The sequence below is a fragment of the Onychostoma macrolepis genome, chromosome 19, assembly GCF_012432095.1.
Source record: "Onychostoma macrolepis isolate SWU-2019 chromosome 19, ASM1243209v1, whole genome shotgun sequence".
Lineage (NCBI taxonomy): Eukaryota > Metazoa > Chordata > Actinopteri > Cypriniformes > Cyprinidae > Onychostoma > Onychostoma macrolepis.
The window spans coordinates 6,876,069-6,895,721 of NC_081173.1; the positions used below are offsets into that span (position 1 = coordinate 6,876,069).

The 19,653-nt window shown below is 36.6% G+C and overlaps 2 protein-coding genes and 1 long non-coding RNA gene across 6 annotated transcripts in view; 1 reads left to right on the top strand and 2 right to left on the bottom strand.

Moving 5' to 3' along the window:
* myo1g (myosin IG) overlaps positions 1-6,056 on the bottom strand; it is a 51,431-nt gene extending 45,375 nt beyond the window's left edge. Inside the window, 5 exon segments of the mRNA XM_058753409.1 lie at positions 454-619; positions 920-1,013; positions 4,007-4,099; positions 4,102-4,214; positions 5,691-6,056. Coding sequence (XP_058609392.1) covers positions 454-619; positions 920-1,013; positions 4,007-4,099; positions 4,102-4,214; positions 5,691-5,785 — 561 coding nt within the window. The 5' untranslated portion in view covers positions 5,786-6,056.
* Positions 495-7,514, top strand: LOC131525590 (uncharacterized). Its single transcript, XR_009267260.1, has 4 exons — positions 495-624; positions 1,087-1,174; positions 3,977-4,079; positions 7,379-7,514. It is a non-coding gene; the product is annotated as an uncharacterized LOC131525590 (long non-coding RNA).
* Positions 6,776-19,600, bottom strand: si:dkey-154b15.1 (uncharacterized). 4 transcript variants are annotated; one of them, XM_058753412.1, is made up of 5 exons: positions 18,680-19,600; positions 12,566-12,685; positions 10,992-11,179; positions 10,795-10,880; positions 6,776-9,939 (listed from the first exon to the last, which is right to left on the bottom strand). In XM_058753412.1, the coding sequence occupies exons 2-5, from the start codon at positions 12,571-12,573 to the stop codon at positions 8,596-8,598; spliced, it is 1,626 nt and encodes a 541-aa protein (XP_058609395.1). In that variant the 5' UTR covers positions 12,574-12,685; positions 18,680-19,600; the 3' UTR covers positions 6,776-8,595. The 4 variants fall into 4 exon arrangements, with proteins under 4 accessions (XP_058609395.1, XP_058609394.1, XP_058609396.1 ...); XM_058753411.1 differs by lacking the exon at positions 18,680-19,600 and having other exon boundaries at positions 12,566-13,039; XM_058753413.1 differs by lacking the exons at positions 12,566-12,685; positions 18,680-19,600 and adding an exon at positions 12,054-12,073.
* Between the last annotated feature and the right edge of the window lie 53 nt (positions 19,601-19,653).

Below are 19,653 nucleotides of genomic sequence, written 5' to 3' on the forward strand. Positions count from 1 at the left end.
AGCCAAAGTTTCGAGAACGTTCCATTCCATATCAGACGGGAGAAAACATCTTAGAATTGTAATTGCACATTATTACATGACTTACAAATAATAGGCATACTCACAAAACTGTCCTTTTTAAAAATAAAATAAAATAAAAGGCACCATATTTGGTTCGCGCCAAACGAACAAACCAAGCAAACCAAGCAAAGGTAAACAATAACCTGTACATGACAACAAAGCCCTACACATTCAGTAAAAACACCCTAATATTTGCAAGACCTAGCTTAAATAAATATGGGCTATATATATATATATATTTTTTTTTTTTTTTTTTTTTTTATCAAATTGCGATCACCAGATTCAAATCTAACAATTATTATTTTACGTGCTAATGTCAAATTTCATATTCATATGTCATGTCCCTGATGCGTTTTAATTAGTAGGCTACTGATACGACACTGAAGGCCTCACCTTCTCCAGCAGGTAGTTGTTGATGTGTCCTCCTGTGGGGTCTCCGTTGAAGTTGAAGTTGATATCCATGTATTTACCGAAGCGGCTGGAGTTATCATTGCGGTTGGTCTTAGCATTTCCAAAGGCCTCTAACACACAGTTGGATTTCAGGAGCACGTTCTTCACACTGCGGTAGGATGCAAATACAATAATAGGCAAAAAATAATGTATAAACAAACGTGTTTTGTCAGCTTACACTTAAATAAGAAACTCAATGTCATACTGACATCTAATGTTAGAAGATGTTCAGCCTTCTTCTCCAATTGAATACTGCATTAAAAATTTGGCATATGCTTTTCAAATGATCTGTCATACAAATCTGTTTTACTATATTATTGAGTAATAAAATCAATAATTTCTTATACAAAAGAAGAAAAAAAAATAGCCCTGAAAAGTCCAGAGCTGTCAGTATCCCCAGAAAACTGACCTCTCGACCTCTGCCCTCTGGCTTGGGTTGGTGATTGCTGCAATGTACTGCATAATGTACTTGCTTGCCTCAGTCTTGCCTGCTCCGCTCTCACCTGAAACACAAGGAGATTCGTCCAATCCATACAGAAATGTCTTTGTTTATCAGTTTTATTCTTCCCTAATTAGAGGCACAGTGGACAAACTCTCTGTACACGGTTCATCACAGAGTAATTCCGCTGCTCCGAACAGATGCGCTAAAAGCAGCAAGGAATAGGTATGGAAGAAATGAAAGCAAAACAAGATTGTACAGTATATAGGCCCAGCTTTTATATATAGGTCTTGGCTTGATTGTATAGTTTATGTCTTGGCTTGATTATATAGATTTTGGCTTGATTTTGATCGAAATGACGTCACACCAGTTTTTTCTTGGATTCTGCTTGCCTTGAAGTATACCGGGGCCTTTAATTATAATATTTTAAGATGAACACTTACTGGACTGAATCAGCTAGCTTTACTTTATTGCCCATACTTAATTCTTAAAAAATCATGTTAAATCATGCATATCAAATATGATCCATCAGGCTTTTGAGGATCTCTCAATCATCATTTTATTCCACTGCCATTATATATTTTCCCTCCATAATAAAAAACTACAGAGCTAAGCATCTTACTAAGATAAATTATTGAGACCACAGTGAAAAATAAATATACTAAAATGTAAATAATGTATATGCTAAGTACACTAAATACATTTACATATATAAAAATACCCTGCAATTGTACTTTTAGTATACTAAACTGATATGATTTAGTCTGCTAAATCGGTACAACTAATTTTGTACTTGTGAGGAAGTAATGCTTAAGTTTAACTAAATATATACTGAAGTATATTTGATTTTGCTAAAGTGAAACTATTGCAAGTATACAGTGGGTACGGAAAGTATTAAAATTAAATTTTTCACTCTTTGTTATATTGCAGCCATTTGCTAAAATCATTTATGTTCATTTTTTTTTCCTCATTAATGTACACACAGCACCCCATATTGACAGAAAAACACAGAATTGTTGACATTTTTGCAGATTTATTAAAAAAGAAAAACTGAAATATCACATGGTCTTAAGTATTCAGACCCTTTGCTCAGTATTTAGTAGAAGCACCCTTTTGATCTAATACAGCCATGAGTCTTTTTGGGAAAGATGCAACAAGTTTTTCACACCTGGATTTGGGGATCCTCTGCCATTCCTCCTTGCAGATCCTCTCCAGTTCTGTCAGGTTGGATGGTAAACGTTGGTGGACAGCCATTTTTAGGTCTCTCCAGGTCACAGAGTTGTTGTGAAGCCACTCCTTCGTTATTTTAGCTGTGTGCTTAAGGTCATTGTCTTGTTGGAAGGTAAACCTTCGACCCAGTCTGAGGTCCTGAGCACTCTGGAGAAGGTTTTCATCCAGGATATCCCTGTACTTGGCCGCATTCATCTTTCCCTCGATTGCAACCAGTCATCCTGTCCCTGCAGCTGAAAAACACCCCCACAGCATGATGCTGCCATCCCCATGCTTCACTGTTGGGACTGTATTGGACAGGTGATGAGCAGTGCCTGGTTTTCTCCACACATACCGCTTAGAATTAAGGCCAAAAAGTTCTATCTTGGTCTCATCAGACCAGAGAGTCCTTCAGGTGTTTTTTAGCAAACTCCATGCGGGCTTTCATGTGTCTTGCACTGAGGAGAGGCTTCCGTCGGGCCACTCTGCCATAAAGCCCCGACTGGTGGAGGGCTGCCGTGATGGTTGACTTTCTACAACTTTCTCCCATCTCCCGACTGCATCTCTGGAGCTCAGCCACAGTGATCTTTGGGTTCTTCTTTACCTCTCTCACCAAGGCTCTTCTCCCCCGATAGCTCAGTTTGGCCGGACGGCTAGCTCTAGGAAGGGTTCTGGTCGTCCCAAACGTCTTCCATTTAAGGATTATGGAGGCCACTGTGCTCTTAGGAACCTTAAGTGCAGCAGAATTTTTTTTGTAACCTTGGCCAGATCTGTGCCTTGCCACAATTCTGTCTCTGAGCTCTTCAGGCAGTTCCTTTGACCTCATGATTCTCATTTGCTCTGACATGCACTGTGAGCTGTAAGGTCTTATATAGACAGGTGTGTGGCTTTCCTAATCAAGTCCAATCAGTATAATCAAACACAGCTGGACTCAAATGAAGTGTCACAGCAAAGGGTCTGAATACTTAGGACCATGTGATATTTCAGTTTTTCTTTTTTAATAAATCTGCAAAATGTCAATTATGTGTTTTTCTGTCAACATGGGGTGCTGTGTGTACATTAATGAGAAAAAAAAAAGAACAAATGATTTTAGCAAATGGCTGCAATATAACAAAGAGTGAAAAATTTAAGGGGGTCTGAATACTTTCCGTACCCACTGTACTTTCAGTACACTTTAAAGATCTAGCATTTAAAGACCAGTATTATTCAAAGATCATACAATCCTCATCAATAGTGACATTAAAACACATTTTAGGCTTAATATTGAGAAGAGTGCATTATGCACAAGTAGTACTCCAATTAAAGTTTAATTATAATTTTTATATCAGTCTTGAGCGATATGTCAGTAAATATGTTCATAGATTTAAACTATACTTAGTATGAAATAAATGTATTTTAAATATACTACTGGGGGAGATATAGAGTGACAAATGATATTTATATGCATTTTATGTAAGTAGTCTGTTATACTGTTATAAAGATCTCAGGATTTACATTACAAGCTATTAGATTTTCATCATACTTTTCTGGCCGTTTAAATATCAGCAACTTCACCAAACTGCATATTTTTACTCAGTCTGAGCCTCTGAATAAAACTGAAGTGTTTTTTTCTCCTTATGTATGAGCTCCATATTCTCACTATATAAAGGCCTGATGTATCAAATATTATACTCAACAAAAACATTTTCAAATATTTTGTCTAAAGGTTAAGTAGATTGTTCTGACTATCATTTGATATGTTTTCATTGTGCATTTGTGCATTTTCATTCGATTATTGTGTTGTTGATCATTGTACAATTGTTGTTGTTGTTTTTTCAGCTGTGACTGTGTGTTTAGTAGCTGCTGTACCTGAAATGACGATGCATGTGTCTTTGGCTCGTCTCTTCATGGCTTTATAAGCGGCATCTGCGACAGCATACAGGTGAGGTGGATTCTCATACAGTTCTCTTCCCTGTAGTCCTCAATGACCTCCTTCCCATAGATATCCAAATGTTTGTACGGATTGACTGACACCACTACCTCTCCAATGAAAGTGTAAATACGGCCTTTCTCAAACCTGAAAACAGCAAACAATACTGTGAACAATATGCATGTCAAGCTGAACAGCAGAAACATCTTTAACAAGACTCATTGTTTTAATCATATATGCTGGTTTGGTTTAGTTCCTGATGAATCAAGAGACACAAAGACCAACTGATGGATGCATTGAGTATTACTGTAAGGTTTGGTGGGGTCACAAATCACACTTAGAAGTTCAAGATGAAGTTACAGATAGGAACACATCCTGAATTTGTTCAACATTAATATAATAAAACATCATAAACCACATCCCTTTTTTACAATTAGAGATTCATTTAAATTTAAACAAAGGGAAACAAGTGTCATAACTTGACGTTAATCTAGGTGTTATGTGCCACAGTATGTTTCTCAGAGTCACACGCCTGTATTCAGCAGGAAGTGATACGGGGTTGGGAAGTGAGAACAGGAAGTGTAATGGGGCTCAAGATGACTCACTTTCTGAATTTCAATCAACATAAAATATAGTGTAATCTTAGTTAAGCAAACATATCCACTAAGACGCTATCACTTCCTGCCGTATAGTTAAAATACATAGACATCTGTATGAAGTCGAAGTTACAATGTCATTGTAGACGCTGAATTCTTTATACTCTTTCAAAACAAGCACTTTCACATTAATGTTGACATATAATTAAAAAAATAAGACAGGATTCATCCTTCCTTCAGCAAATCATGAACTTAGTGGTGTTTTGATGTGTGAATGTGCGATACAGTCACATGAGGCCTGGTCATACCTCAGCTAATAATACGCACAGAATGGACAAGCACATTTTTATGAGGTTTCAGAGGACGTAAGAATCTGTGACAGACAAAACAAGTGTGTAGTGAAATGTCGAACACTTTTTAACATCACACTCATAAAGAGTCTTGTGAAAAGGTCATCTGATTCAACCCGGTTTAACCAATGACATCACAGATGTGGGACTTGAGTGAAAAATAAAGGAAAGGATAACTAGAAACCTGTGATTTCATCATTAGAAGATCCTACTGGTTGGCTATGATCAGCTGTTGTAAGACATGATAAGATGCCATTTTTGGTCTCCTAAGCTGTTGATGTCAGCCACTTAAATTGATATTTCAGCTATGAGCGGGAAAGTCAAAAGCCAAATGACACATTATTTCCCCTCCACCTTTTTCTTCTAAAAACTTGTCATTTTCTCGTCACGGCATTGTCTACCAAGAAGGGAGTGGTCAAAATCAAAAAGGCACTAAAAAAGATAAAACGAGACTTAAATACTCACTCTGAAAGTGAAACAGATCTCACAAGCAAGTTCTACAGATTAAAAAAAATGGTTTTATCAAAGCTTTCAAACTGAGTTTAAGCTTAATGTCAGCACTGAGTAACCTTTTTGAAGGCCATGTTCACTCCCATCTTGTCTGGTTCTTTATAATACATGATGTCCATTGAATCTCCTTACACAAGACCACGTTAGTGTAAAATGTTCACTCTTACCTTAACTTCAAGTTATCCATAAACTGCTCCATGGTCACCTCGTCTAGAAGCACAAAGTCTGACTTTCCGAACTCCAAGCCCTCCAGCTCCGCCATCCTTGTAGGAGTCTATCTGAAGGCCAAATGGATGGAGAGAAAAGTGGAAGATGACGAGATAGACACAGAACCCCAGTACTGACTGCCTTCCTCTCGAAGCCGGTAGAGGAGACGAATGTTAAGTGGGTGTGGCCTACATCTTGGTCGTTGCATGATCTGAGGCTGTGCTGAGTGAAGTCAGTGATGACTGCGGTCTGCAGGCTCCAGCATGTCATCCTGTTCAAGAGAACATCGGCATATGTATGTGCGTATTTCTGTACGCATGTGGTAGAAGGAACTATCTTTAAACTCATGAGTATTTCACATCTTGTTGAGCTACCACAGGCCCTGAAAGCAGCCACAGCGAAACCTCTGTCCTGTTAACGAAACCTTTTTTGCTCAGTGCTTTGCCATTCATAACGTTCCCCATGTTTGTTGTGTCATTTGACATGAAAACACATAGTTGTATATGCACAATACTGTTTAGTCAAACTTAAATTGCATATTCAATAAAATAAGCTATAAGTGATCATTATCGTATAAGAGGATGAATGGCATTTCCGAAAACCCACCCTCTTCCTCTGGTCCTGCAATCATGGGGGAGTGTGGCTCATAGACTGCTGTCAAGAGCTAAATCTCTCACATAGTCTGAGTTTTGCTGCCCACACACACTAATCTAGGATCTGTTCCATTCTTGCTAAACCTACTCACAACCATAAACAACAGGACCAAACAAGATATAAACAGAACAGGAAAGGACGCACAGCATGCCATTTATGGAGAAATAAAAAGGGGTGCCGGGAGCAATTGTGATACCAATCAGCAGTGATGCTATCAGTTAAATAGCTACCATGGAACTATCCAAATTAGCATGTTGTTTCTTCTTAACCATAGTATTACAAATTGCATTCTATTAAATACATGTAAGACTACAAATTCTGTTCGTTTAATATGGTTAGTGTATAATTGGCAACCAGAATTCAGAAGTTTAAAGACTTGAGTGCAGTTCATGTCAAAACAGTTTATTGCTGTAAAGTCAAAACGTTAGGTCATTATGTGTGCTGATATTCCACTTTTACACATTAAACAACAATAAAGAATATTTCAGGTAATGAGTAACACATCATACAATTTATAAAAAAAAAATTATGCAATTACAATAGTTTGAGAACAGTGGAAATCAGAAATAAGCTGACGAGTCAGTAGTCACAGTCCTTAATGTATAACTAATACAATCTTCACATAATTTAAGACAGATTAACATAAAATGCCGTTTGATTAAAATGACTATTTGTCCACATTATAGTAATTCCTTAAAATAATTCAAATGCTTAAAAAGAATTATTCAGAGAGCTAAAAAATAAAATTTTGTCAAGACAACCAATGAATTATAATGACCACTGTGGAAATTATAATAGCAAACCACAGGTAAATCACAAAATAAGGGGATTTTCATCTGACAGAAATCTGTATCTGATAGAAATACTCAAATAGACATTCTCAATTAATGCAACGTTGAATCAAAAACAGTGTTTCATAAATCTTAAGAAAAAACAAAGCACTCTTTTTCACAATCTACACTGTTAGACATTTCTGTAATTTCTTGTTTTTCAGAGAAGACATTTCTGTCAAAGTGGATGGTGAGCAAAGATGGTGGTCACGTTTTGGAGCAGCACCTGGGTTTTGCAGATAGCTATGTATTCTTTGGCTGTTTGTCTTTTTTCCCATTATGTTTCTGTTGCCTAAAGATTCTTTGTGAGGATAAATCACAACATAATGCACTGCAAAACGTCCTAAGACAGGAGAAATGGTGAAGATGCACTGCTCCAGCATTGGAAGACTGTATTTTTATGTGTTATACATGCAATGTTTTAAATAAAGAATTTGATATTTTGTAATTATTGTGTCTGTTTTAATTGAATGCCAGTAGTACCTATGTAGAGTAAAAATAAAATGAATTCTATATAAAAATTATAAAATCTAATGAAATCTATATTAAAATGAATGAATTACAGTAGTATACTGATAAATCAAATACAGTTTGCTACTGTAAATTGTAATTACAGTAACTTACTGGCAACAGTGTTGCCAGTAAGTTACTGTAAAAACCCTTTGAAATGTCTAACAGTGTATCCTGTTTTACAAGCCTGGGTTCTTGTTTAATTTTTTTTTTGACAGGGAGGTGCTCAGACCCTAAATCAACCACAGGGCCTGCCTCACTTCCTGTAGAATGCAGAAAAAGACACTTCCTCATTGAGTCTCCATGGTAATGAAAAAGAGTCTTGACAAATCGTCAATGCAAGACTGAACATAGTGAAGTTCAAATACTGAAAAATATATTAAGACAGGTTAACAACGGCTAAAATAAGTTATTTGGATATACTGACTTTCTTCCTCATATATATATATATATATATATATATGAGGCAACAATTACAAAGCATTCACAGTGACTGTTGCAAAGTGCTCGAGAGTGATTACAATTTAACTAGGCCAGGAGTGTCTAAACCTGTTCCTGGAGAGCAGCTGTCTTGCAGAGTTTACTCCAACCCTAATTAAACACCTGAAATAGCTATCCAAGGTGTTCAGACTCACTGGTTGGAGCTATACGTTGTATAATGCTGGCCCTTCAGGAGCAGGATTGGACACTACTGGTTTAATAGAACTGTCAGTATACAGTCTCGTCCCTCTTTTAAAGTAGAGGTAATCACAAGGTGTCTGACCAATTTTATTTATATTCTGTGTTTTACAATGGATGATAACGTGTGATGGATGAGAAGAGATGTGACCAGTCTGTGCCATAAGATAGATTACTGATGTAGTGGATTCAGTCATTTTGAAAAGTGTAACCGTAAATTTTTTGTCAATTTATCAACAGAAATAAAATGAGATTTTATTTTAGGGTTTTTTTGTTTAGATGTCTGAACTTCATTAGAAGGCATCAAATCCTGCTCATTACGAGCTGACGGTTCTTGGTTTACTGTCCTTTCATTTTTGTGTTGTAATCGAGAAGCGCTCTTTGGTCTGTCACGTTGTGCAGAGGATTTAGAGGCCTTGCGACCTCTTTCCTGTTGTACTTCTTGCTGCAATTGAGAGTCAGCTCGGGAATGTGAGGCAGAGGAACTACTAACAGTATTAGTGTACATAGCATCAGGAATTCCTCCCAAGTCTGGGTTCTGCTCTATATGCCTTGTTTTTTGTCTTGGCAAAGAGCTGCTGCGTCGCAGAAAGTTCTTTGTGAAGTCTTTTGGCGAAGTAATGCTAACCTCCCGTCCAAGAAGCTTTTCCTTCGCGTCATAACTGTCTTTAGAGGAACCCACCACTTTGATAATGTCATTTTCCTCCCTAATTAAAACATTGTAGATCCTTTGGAATGAGTGTGCCTTCTCAGTAATGTATCTCCTTTGACTGCTGTTAAGTTTATGCAGGTCTATTTCTTGTGTGCGTAAAGATAAGGTGATGTTCTGCATGAATTCACGCAATTCTTTACCTGCTTCCTCACAGGATCCTCCTGAAAGTTTAACCGTAACAACTCCTGAATCATCTACATGGCTAATATGAGTTTGGTGATCAGATTCTATTTTTTCAATAAAATCTTTCTTAAAGTGCATTGCATATTTAAACGGTAATGGATCCACAGGGAAGGAATCCTCAGTTTTCCTGTGAGACAAGGGATTCCGCTGCCGAGCGCTCATGCTTGAATCCTCATAGCTCCTGGTGGGACTGCTGAAGGAACTTTCTGCGCTTGAACTAACATCCAGTGGAGAGGCAGCCTGCATGAGTGCCTGCCTGTTTGGGGACTCTGGGGATCTTGAGTTTATTCCAGAATGTGGGTTTCTGCCTGCAGCATACACTGAGTGGACATTGTTTTGATTGTGCCTCGATGTGGAATGAGATCTAGATTCATAGTCACTGGAGCCAGCTCTGAAGATAGAGTCAGACGAGAAGCCATTAGTGTGTTGAGAAGGTGTGCTTCTTTGTGTTGTGGTTTCTTGAGCCAGAAGACGCATGAGTTTGGGATGGATGCGTTTTAGGTTAAGAAAGGTTCCCTGCAAATACAGCTGTCCTGAAGTGGTCTCTGACACCTGAAAGCCGTGGCTATGAAGAAGATTTCGGATCATTATCTGACTGTAGAACATGCTCACATCAAGGAATGCTTCAGCTGGCATGTCAAACTGAGAAAACAAGATGAACAGAATAAGCATATTAAGGAAATACCTTTGTCATCCCTCACTTTTGGGCTGTTATTTATAGTTTGTGCAGTGTTGGTCCTCCTTATATGCAAAGTATGCAAGTTGTTTAGGGCCGCCATCAGGGGGCCCCCTTGCTCTCAAAGATGATTTAAATAGGGCATCACTATACAATGTAAACATTACGGTAGTATGCAGATTAAACGTAGAGGAATCATTTGGAAATTTATTTTTTAATACTTATTTTATTTATAATTTAAATGCATTTAATGGTTTCAGATTCGGACATCATGCAGTGCATGGGGCAGGTAATGACATGCATATTAACATATGGTTATGACTTCCAAATGAAGTTATCCGTCTGGAGCAGAAAAATGAAAGAAAAAGCTCCAAGAACATGAAGCAAAAGAAAAAGAAGTATGCATGTATTTTTGTTTTAAATTATTATTCTTATTTTAGTAATATTAGTCGTATTTAAATCTTGACAAACCATGCAATAATTAATTCAAAATTAGTGCATTAATCCTATCAGTGCATTAAAAACAATGCCCATCAGTCTAAAATTTAAATATTTGGAGAATTAGATATAGTTTACTTAAGAAAGCTAATGTTAACAAATGAAAATATGTTTATCATGTTTAAGTTAAGTAAATCAGCATTTGCAAAATCATTTCAGCTGTGTTTTTCTGACTGCTAGATGCTGCCAGAGCATTACTTTCAGAAAGCATTTGTTTAGCTGCCAAACAAAATTTGGATTTATATCTCTGGGGCCTTCAGAAGATAAACATTCAAATAAAACAAGATGTTAGGAGAATTAGGTTCACCAATGAAATGTCTTACCTCAGGCTGATGTATCTTTTTAACATCCAGTGGGTAAAACTGACTATCCAGTTCCAAAACATGATTATGCTCCAAGACTCGGGGTACTAAGATATTGAATTAAAAAAAGAAAAGAAAAAGAAATGTTAGTCATGAAATATGATGTTAAACTTAGATATATACTTATAAGAACAGAACATCAATGCACAGTATCATACCTTCTGATTCAAAAACAACATACGCCTGGCCTTTGTTGGAGGTGGGATATATCACTATTAAAACCTCTCCGCCATTGTTACTGGGTCTCAGAAAGTGCATGGTTAATTTGTCAATCATTTTATTATTGGGGTAGTCGTCTGGAAGTCCATTCACTTCAATAACCACTTCCTTCACGTCCATCTTAACACTAAAAAAAATAAATAGTGGGGGTAAGTTACAAATAATAAGTTTGTAATCATGAAGCAACATGATTATTTCTTGAGCCTGTTTGTCTGTCAAACACTGTTATTATTACTGAAGCTGTCAGTCCTCTGTCCTGTGTGTCATGTGTTCCCGCCTCTTGTTTCCTTATTTGGTCATGTTCCTGTCCTTGTTCTGTGTGATTATTAGTTTATTCAGTTCAGGTGTGTCTAATTATCTGTTATTGTCATGTGTATTTAGTTCCTGCCTGTTTAGTTAGTTTTCGTCTGGTCTACTTGTTATTCCCCGGTGTGCCTCTCTGTGTTAACCTTGCCTTGTTTGGATTAATTAAAGACTATTATTTTGAAGTTTATCCTCGTCTGCGTGTTCCTCGTTCCTCCCCACTGTGTGCACCGTGACAGAAGCTCACATAGATATGTCACAAGACAAAATGTTTGGCGGTATGACACACCTGTCTACACCTAGACGACTAAGAAAAAAAAAAAATGTTGCAGAGGGGCTTGAATGCTATGCCTGAATGCTTAAGCCACACCTCCTCCGTATCATATCAGGTCAAAAACAAAGAAACAAAAAATGAATAAACAATAATTAAAACATAAACAGACAAAATATACCGAAATACATGTCAAATAATAATAATAATACATTTGCATAGAAATAAAAAAGCAGTACACACACACACACACACACTCATGTCTGGTTTGCTATCCTTGTGGGACTCTCCATAGGCCTAATGCTTTTTCTACTGTACAGACTGTATATTATATCGCCCTACACCTAAACCTACCCCTTACAGGAAACTTTCTGTATTTTTAGATTTTCAAAAAACTTAATTCTGTGTGATTTATTAGCTTGTTTACCCGTGGAGACCTCAAATTAGGTCCCCACCGTGACACGAGTCCCCATGAGTCTGTGTGTATTCAGGTTTAAGTCCCCACCTGAATAGAAAAACAGGTACACACACACACACACACACACACACACACATTTATTCCATAAGGTCATTCGTTCATTTACTCATTTATTTAATTTAATTTATTACGATTTTGGGTTCTTCTATAATGCAAGTAAACAAGCCAGAATGAACAAAACTATAGCCTTGCTGCACCGGGAGATAGTAGACGTTTGCTGAACCGGTAAACGTTATTTGTTACGCAAATTGAGCTTAAATCGCAAAACACAGTTTCTGATAACTACAACAGAGTTGCTGGATATCGTTGTAGCTTTATCAGTGTAGCACCGAACACAGAAAGCTTGCTTTACAACTGGCGTTCCAACATACCGTAAGGAGCAGGAAATGCAGTGTAATTTGAGGATAAATGTACAGCAATTGTTAAGGTATTTTACACTTAGACGTTTAAAAAACACTTACCTGTTCATGCTTGTATAAATGCGCCAGGATGAGATACTCGACCGTCCTTCGTTCTTAAGTGAAAGTGAAACTGCTCAGTGCTCACGTTTCCACGGAAACAAGGGGGCGTGTCCGCGCGCACTTGAAAACAATATCAAGACTATCTCCCTTAAATGATCTATAATAAGTATTTATGTAGAATGTACATGAATTAAAAACACATGGGAAAATCACAGAAAAATCACAATTAAAAAAATACAACCAGTACAACAAAGAATAGCTATTTAAGGTGAATTTTTACAGTGTTATAAAAATCTGTGGCTGGACAATGGACATTCACCAGTCACATGGGTGGATAATGTGTAGATTAATGTTTTTATTGGCTATCAGATCACTGAGTAGCCATTATTGTATGTGTTAAATACTCCTTCTTAGCCTTGTTGTGAGCTGATTTTTTTAATGTATAGGGGTCAGTTAGGGGTGCTGGAACCCTATTGTGTGTTTTTTTTTTTTTTTTCTTTCTGCCCTGTGCGACAGTGACCTTAAATCACAGAGACTCAAGACGTGGCTGTATAGTATAAAAGGTGTGTTGGACAGACACACATCCATCCAACACTAGACAGTATTAAAAAAGCAGTGGTTCTCAAATTTTTTGGGACACACCCCATTAAATCTTATGTTATAAGATGTGTTATATGGGGCAGTGTATGAGGTCTGAATGGTGGTTCTCGTGATTTTATGATTTTAATGAACTCAAATGGGAATCATGAAGAAAAGACTGACTGACTGAATGAATGAATATATATGATAATGATGATTTATTGTTAGAAATGTTGTGGAGAAATATAGCTGTTACTCTTTACAGTACATGCAGACATTCCTCCATGTATTTACCTCTGAGTGTAACTATAAATGCTTAAATACATGACACAATATTTTGAAAACTGCAGCGTCACGTCTGTAACATTCAGAGGCATTTTAATGTTCCAGCCAATGAAAATGTGACCATAAATATCTCTAGTCAGATCAAAGAACAACACTGAGACTAAAGTTGATTCTAATACGATAACATTCATTAACCTTAAGAACTTCAGCTGCAGTGAAGAATCTAATACCAGTTAATAATTCATTCATTTCACAGCTGCGTCTGAAGTAATGCATGTATGGTTGTTCTTAAACTTAGGCTAGCCCCTAAATACATTTTGCACGTCTCCTTTGTCTAACACACATTTCAGGTCTTGGAGTCTCTACTAATGAGCCGATGATCTGAAGCCAGTGTGTCTGATTAAGGAGACATACAAATGTGCAGTGTTGGGGGGTCTCCATGGTTGAGAACCACTGACCTAGAACACTAATCTGTTCAGGGGTGTCCAGTCCTGCTCCTGGATGGCCACTGTCCTGCAGAGATCAGCTCCGGCCCAAATTAAGCACATTAGAACAAGCTCATCAAAGTCATACTAGGCATACTAGAAACTTCCAGGCAGGTGTGTTGAGGCAAGAGCTAAACTCTGCAGGACAGTGGCCCTCCAGGACCGAGTTGGGAACAATCATTTCTTTTTGAACCTTGCCTTATACACAGAGGCATTGTCATGTTAGAATAGAAAAGAGTCCTGTCCAAACTGTTGCTATAAAATTAGAAGCACACAATTCCCTAGAATATCATTATATGCTTAAACATTAAGATTTGTACTCATGGAAATGACTCAAGTAGTCAAACCTGTTCATTAGAAGGGGGTGACCCAACACTTTTGGCAATATAGTGTAGCAATGGGCACTTTGGATTGCTGGGTTCAGTAAAGATGCAATCCCTGTAATTTTCTTTACATGGATCTTTCGGGTCTTTAAGGCTCTTGGTCCTCCTGTTATGAAATAATAGAGTATTGTTTTAACAACATCTAGTCAGTGTATGAGTGACACCTGTGGTCAACTATGTGCCTCGAGGATGCATACAAGGATCAAAGCACCATATTAAGATCTTCTGCCTCGTACATGTCGTACAGGCTGCTGTTTGAGACTTTACAGAAGTTTTTTTTTTTTTATGATTCAGGAGGTTCATTAATTGAATGCTCTGTTACTCAACACCAATTTCAGGAGCTTGAACACAAAATCATCTCTCTGACAAAGAAAGAGCTGAAGATGATCAAAGGAGTTCTGAGCCCAGATTACTCAGCATGCTCTGAGAGAGAGAGGAGGAAGAGGATGAAGGTGAGAACGGAGTCAAACAGGGGCTTCTGCAGACCACCCTGAATGTCCTGAGGAGGATGAACAAGACAAACCTCGCTAACATACTACAGACCAGTAAGAGCTCTGAGTCATATTACCAAAATGTAAATGTACAAATAATTTGGGAGATTTTAGGATTTAAAGAATTGGCCACTATGAATGAGATACAGCAGCTATTTATACATATCTGTTGATGAGAGGGGAGTCTAAAACAGTCAAATCAGGTGTTTTAATCATTTTTCTTAGACGTTTAAAATGATTGTTTAAGTATGACCATATTTTTTAAGATGACTAGTCCAATCAACTAACTATTTACATATTACATGGAAATGAGGATTTTCCACGTTGATCCATGTATTTATTTATTGTTTGTGAATAACATTTATTTTTGTGAAGCAACACATATCCAGACTAAAGGAGAAATTTCAGAGAATTAATGAAGGAATATCAAATCAAGGAAGCTCCATGTCGCTGCATGAGATCTACACAGAGCTGTAGTCAATAAATGCAAAATGGTTGATCTAGTTGTCATAAACTGTCAAGCATATTTTATACACATTTCTATTAGTCTTTTTGTAAATTTGCCATGGATTGTGGAGGTGAGGCTTGACTTTCACTAATGAAGAGAATGTAGATCAACCAATGATAAATCAGTTCTCTGAAATTCCTCATACAGTGCTGCATGCAAATTGCAAAACCAAAGCTCTGTGTTTGCCTTTCTAATTTTGTATTTTATTATTAATTGTATTATTTATATTAATTTTGTATTTTGTATGTGTTCATTGACAAATACTTTTGAGAGATGAACTAAAGATTTTGAATAAGTTACAGGCTTTTGCAGGTAATCCATTGTGTGGTGCTGTTTGTACAAATTGTTTTGAGAAATGCACATACTTTGCAAATATTACGGATGATTCGAGAAATGCACTAAAGTGACTGAGAAAAACTGGAATCAAAAATTGTGTTTGTTAACAGTTAATGCACTGTGAACTAACATGAACTACCAATGGACGACTGCATTTTCATTAACTAACATTAACAAAGCTCAATACTGTAATAAATGTATAGTTCACTGTATGCTCATGTTAGTTACATTAGCTAACATTAATCAAAACTTATTGTATAGTGTTACCATACAGATGTATAGGCCTGGTTACATTTATTTGAATAGTTACATGCGTCATATTAACATTTCAAGTTCAAGCTTTTGACCAGTGCATGTTTTTTCCCGGCCTTAACGCCACATCAGAAGCAGTACAGGCATCGCATTTACATTTTCATGAACTTGTAGGTCATACAGTTTTCTGTCTCTATGTGGGCGCTCAGTTTTTTCTGTTATTTGGCCAAAGTATCATATTGTAAAAGATTCAGCGCGTCGCACAAGCTATTTGGCAGTGATTTGACGACAAATGCTAGACTAAGACACTCTTCTCCGCTCCTCAAATACAAAACAAAAAATAAAAATAAATTGGCCTTTATAAATAGTGTTTTTTGAGTAAAGAAAACACTGTACTTATTCAGAGAGGCAGGAGGAATAATGAGGTTTGACTGACAGTTTGAGGAGCCAATGGCATTACGAGCTTTAGTGAAAGTAAATTAGTAGTACATTAACTCTGCACTTCATATGTACACTTAATGACACCAGTAGTAGTAGCTGCCTGGTACTTTTTGCCTACTGTGAACTAGTGTTGTCAAAAGACCCGGTAATTCGGTACCAAGTCGGTACTAAAAAAGTGAAAAGGTCACGGTACCAGGTTTTTTTTAAGTACCGGTGGTACCGAGTACCCGGTCAACCCGGTTCTTGACGCGTACGGCCCGATAATTTCCGCGATGCAGAAAACGCGGACGGAATCTCGGAATCCAGTTATAAAAACAGAATTTGCAGTTTAGCACGGAATGTCACGGAATTTGTCAAAGTTTGGATGAATTAATCAAAAGTAGGTCATTGCACTTAAATCAAATCGCGACGTGGACTAGTATCTGTAAATATTAAGCCGCAAAAGTCGATTCAAATATGAATCCCGCATGTTCTGCGAGTCTCTGTGTGAGTGAATGAATGGCAGAGACGCGCGGTTTTTTCTTTTTTTTAAACTACACACACTGAAGCGCGCGTGCCGCTCGCGGTGATTCATCGTCTGCCGTCTCAATGAGGACATAAATACATAAACATCTACAGAACTGCTCTGAGAGTCCCCTCGCGAGCATTTTACCGTTTCATTGAGTAAAACCAGCGTCATATCATAGCTACACACAGAAATGTAAAGGTATTCATGGCAACCCGTCAAAATAAAAAAGTTTCTTAAAGACATTGTGCCAGAAATATAATTTTATAATTTTTTTTTTTTTTTAAAGAAGTCACAATATTTCTTCCATATTTTAATTTTAATAGTAAATCCCCTTTATTTACCAAAACAATACAATGTGTTTAAATTTAAAAGACAAATTAAATTTGGGTGAAACTTGTTTACCGTTTTTCATACTTTTATTACTTGCGGAAAAACTTGAAACACAATTTAAATAAAGTATAAAGAATGGCATTGATTTTTGTACATTTTTATTTTTGTTTGACTTTATTAAAAATAGTGTTTTTTTTTTAAATTAGCATGTGGTACCGAGAACCGTGGATTTTGACTGGTATCGGCAATGTTCCCTCTAATTTTTTTTCTTGCTGAGCAAAACTTTTCTCTATTGGGCGGACATTTCAGCCACCTGAGCAAAAAAATTCTTTATACCAGACCTGTACAGCGCGCACACAAAAAAAAGTGTGTAACTTTTAACTTTAATGTGCTATTTATATTTGATTTGACCCTTGATGTAACTAAATGATGTACATTTTAGGTTACCTGAGAAAACATTTTTACAGTACAATACACGTACTGCCGTTCAAAAGTTTGGGGTCAGTACATTTTTTTAAAGAAGTTTCTTAGGCTCATCAAGGCTGTATCTATTTGATAAAAAAATACTGAATATTATTTCACAAAATAATATTGTGAAATATTATTGCAATTTTAAATAAAAGTTTTCTATTTGAATATACTTTAACATAATTTATTCCTGTGAAGCAAAGTTGAATTTTCAGAAATCATTCTAATATGCTAATTTATAATAAATGTTGGAAAAAGTTGTGCTGCTTAATATTTTTTGGGACCTGTGATACTTTTCAGGATTCTTTGAGAAATAAAAAGTTAAAAAGAACAGTTATTCAAAATAGAAATTTTGTGTTACAGTATACACTACTATTCAAAAGTTTGGGGTCAGTCAATTTTTTCTTTCTTATTTATTTATTTTTTTATTAATACTTTTATTCAGCAAGGATGTGTTAAATGGATAAAGAGCGATAACAAAGACTTATATTGTTAGAAAATATTTATATTTTTAATTAATGCTGTTCTTTTTAACTTTTTATTAGCCTAATCAAAGAACCAAAGAAAAAAAGGTTCCAAAAAATATTAAGCAGCACAACACTGATAATAAATCAGAATATTAGAATGATTTCTGAAGAATCATGTGACACTGAAGAGTGGAGTAATGATGCTGAAAATGCAGCTTTGCTTTACAGGAATACACTATATTTTAAAATATATTAAAATAGAAAACCAATATTAGAAGTTGCAATAGCCTAAGAGTTCACAATATTACTGGTTTTATTTTTCTGTATTTTGATCAAATAAATACAGCCTTGATGAGCATAAGTGACTCGATTAAAAAACAAGGTCAATTATTTATTAGGTTTATAATATAGGCTGAACATAATATATCAAAACAACTGAAGCATTTAAACTGAGATATGCAAGTTAAATTAAAAAAAAAAAAAAAAAAAAGTGAATTCTTATAGTTATCTAAACATCGCTATGAAGTAGAGTTTGCACAATACACCTGTGTGTGACTGTAAATGTCTCAGCGTTTTGTTACCGTTCTGTTAATCATCCGCTATTTCCAGCACTTAACGTTAATCAAGCCACTCTTCTTTAATACATGAGGACGTTTTATTTCACATGTCACGGTGTTTGCGTTGCCTCTCGATTTGAACTATTTCATCCGCAACCATTGAAGCATTCGGTTTCTACAGCGACTCATTTGGCGCACACCATTCTCTTTCTATGAAACCTGTACACCGCATTCACCGGTTCTAACGCTATAGCGGCACCAGCTCTATAGCGGTTTACCCGAGCACTGCAATTTTTCCGTTTTAACTAGAGTACAATCAAATGGGTTTCCCAACTCATTTTAGCGTGTGCGCGGCACATTATTTCTCTGCGCGGCTGCGGTGGAAGAAGTGCGCGGCCGCGCGCGCGCGCAGCTTAGAGGGAACATTGGGTATCGGTACCGAATACTGAAATTTTGGTACTATGACAACACTACTGTGAACTCATGCTGAGAGGCAAAATAGTGCTTATTTTAACAGAGACCAGAGTGAGAGACATTAAACCAGCACTGCTATATTCAACCAAGGTTTACCAGATGCGTCTTCAGTTACACAATGTTACCCTGAATATCATTGTTGTAGTAGTCATCTTGTTGGGAGGTCAAATGTCTTGTACATTTTTTTCCCCCTTAGCAGCATGCTTTAAGATGATGTTTAAGACAAATAAAATAACTTGAACCACAATTATTTGTTTGTTAAGAAATAACATGGGATGACTATACATAACTTCCTAATTTGTTCATCTTGGCTAAAAGCCTAAATACTGCTTTACTTGGCAGAAACTGAGTTTATTACAAGCAAGTTTAAAATGTCGATTCAAATGAATGTCCAATTACTTAGTCAAAGAACCATGTAATAAGCAGGACAATGTACAGCCAGCTAGTCGTTATACACAGCACTATGTTTGACAATTCTTCTCTGCCACACGCTTGTAAGAAACAATGTGAAAAAACGACAACAG

What these genes read in the sequence shown, in the direction of transcription:
- si:dkey-154b15.1 (XM_058753410.1), bottom strand. Translation starts at nt 11,241, where the DNA reads ATGTTGCTTCATGATTACAAACTTATTATTTGTAACTTACCCCCACTA. An exon ending in TGTTGTTTTTGAATCAGAAG is followed by an intron (nt 10,881 to 10,991) that starts GTATGATACTGT and finishes TCAATATCTTAG; the next exon opens with TACCCCGAGTCTTGGAGCAT. An exon ending in AAAAGATACATCAGCCTGAG is followed by an intron (nt 9,940 to 10,794) that starts GTAAGACATTTC and finishes TTGTTTTCTCAG; the next exon opens with TTTGACATGCCAGCTGAAGC.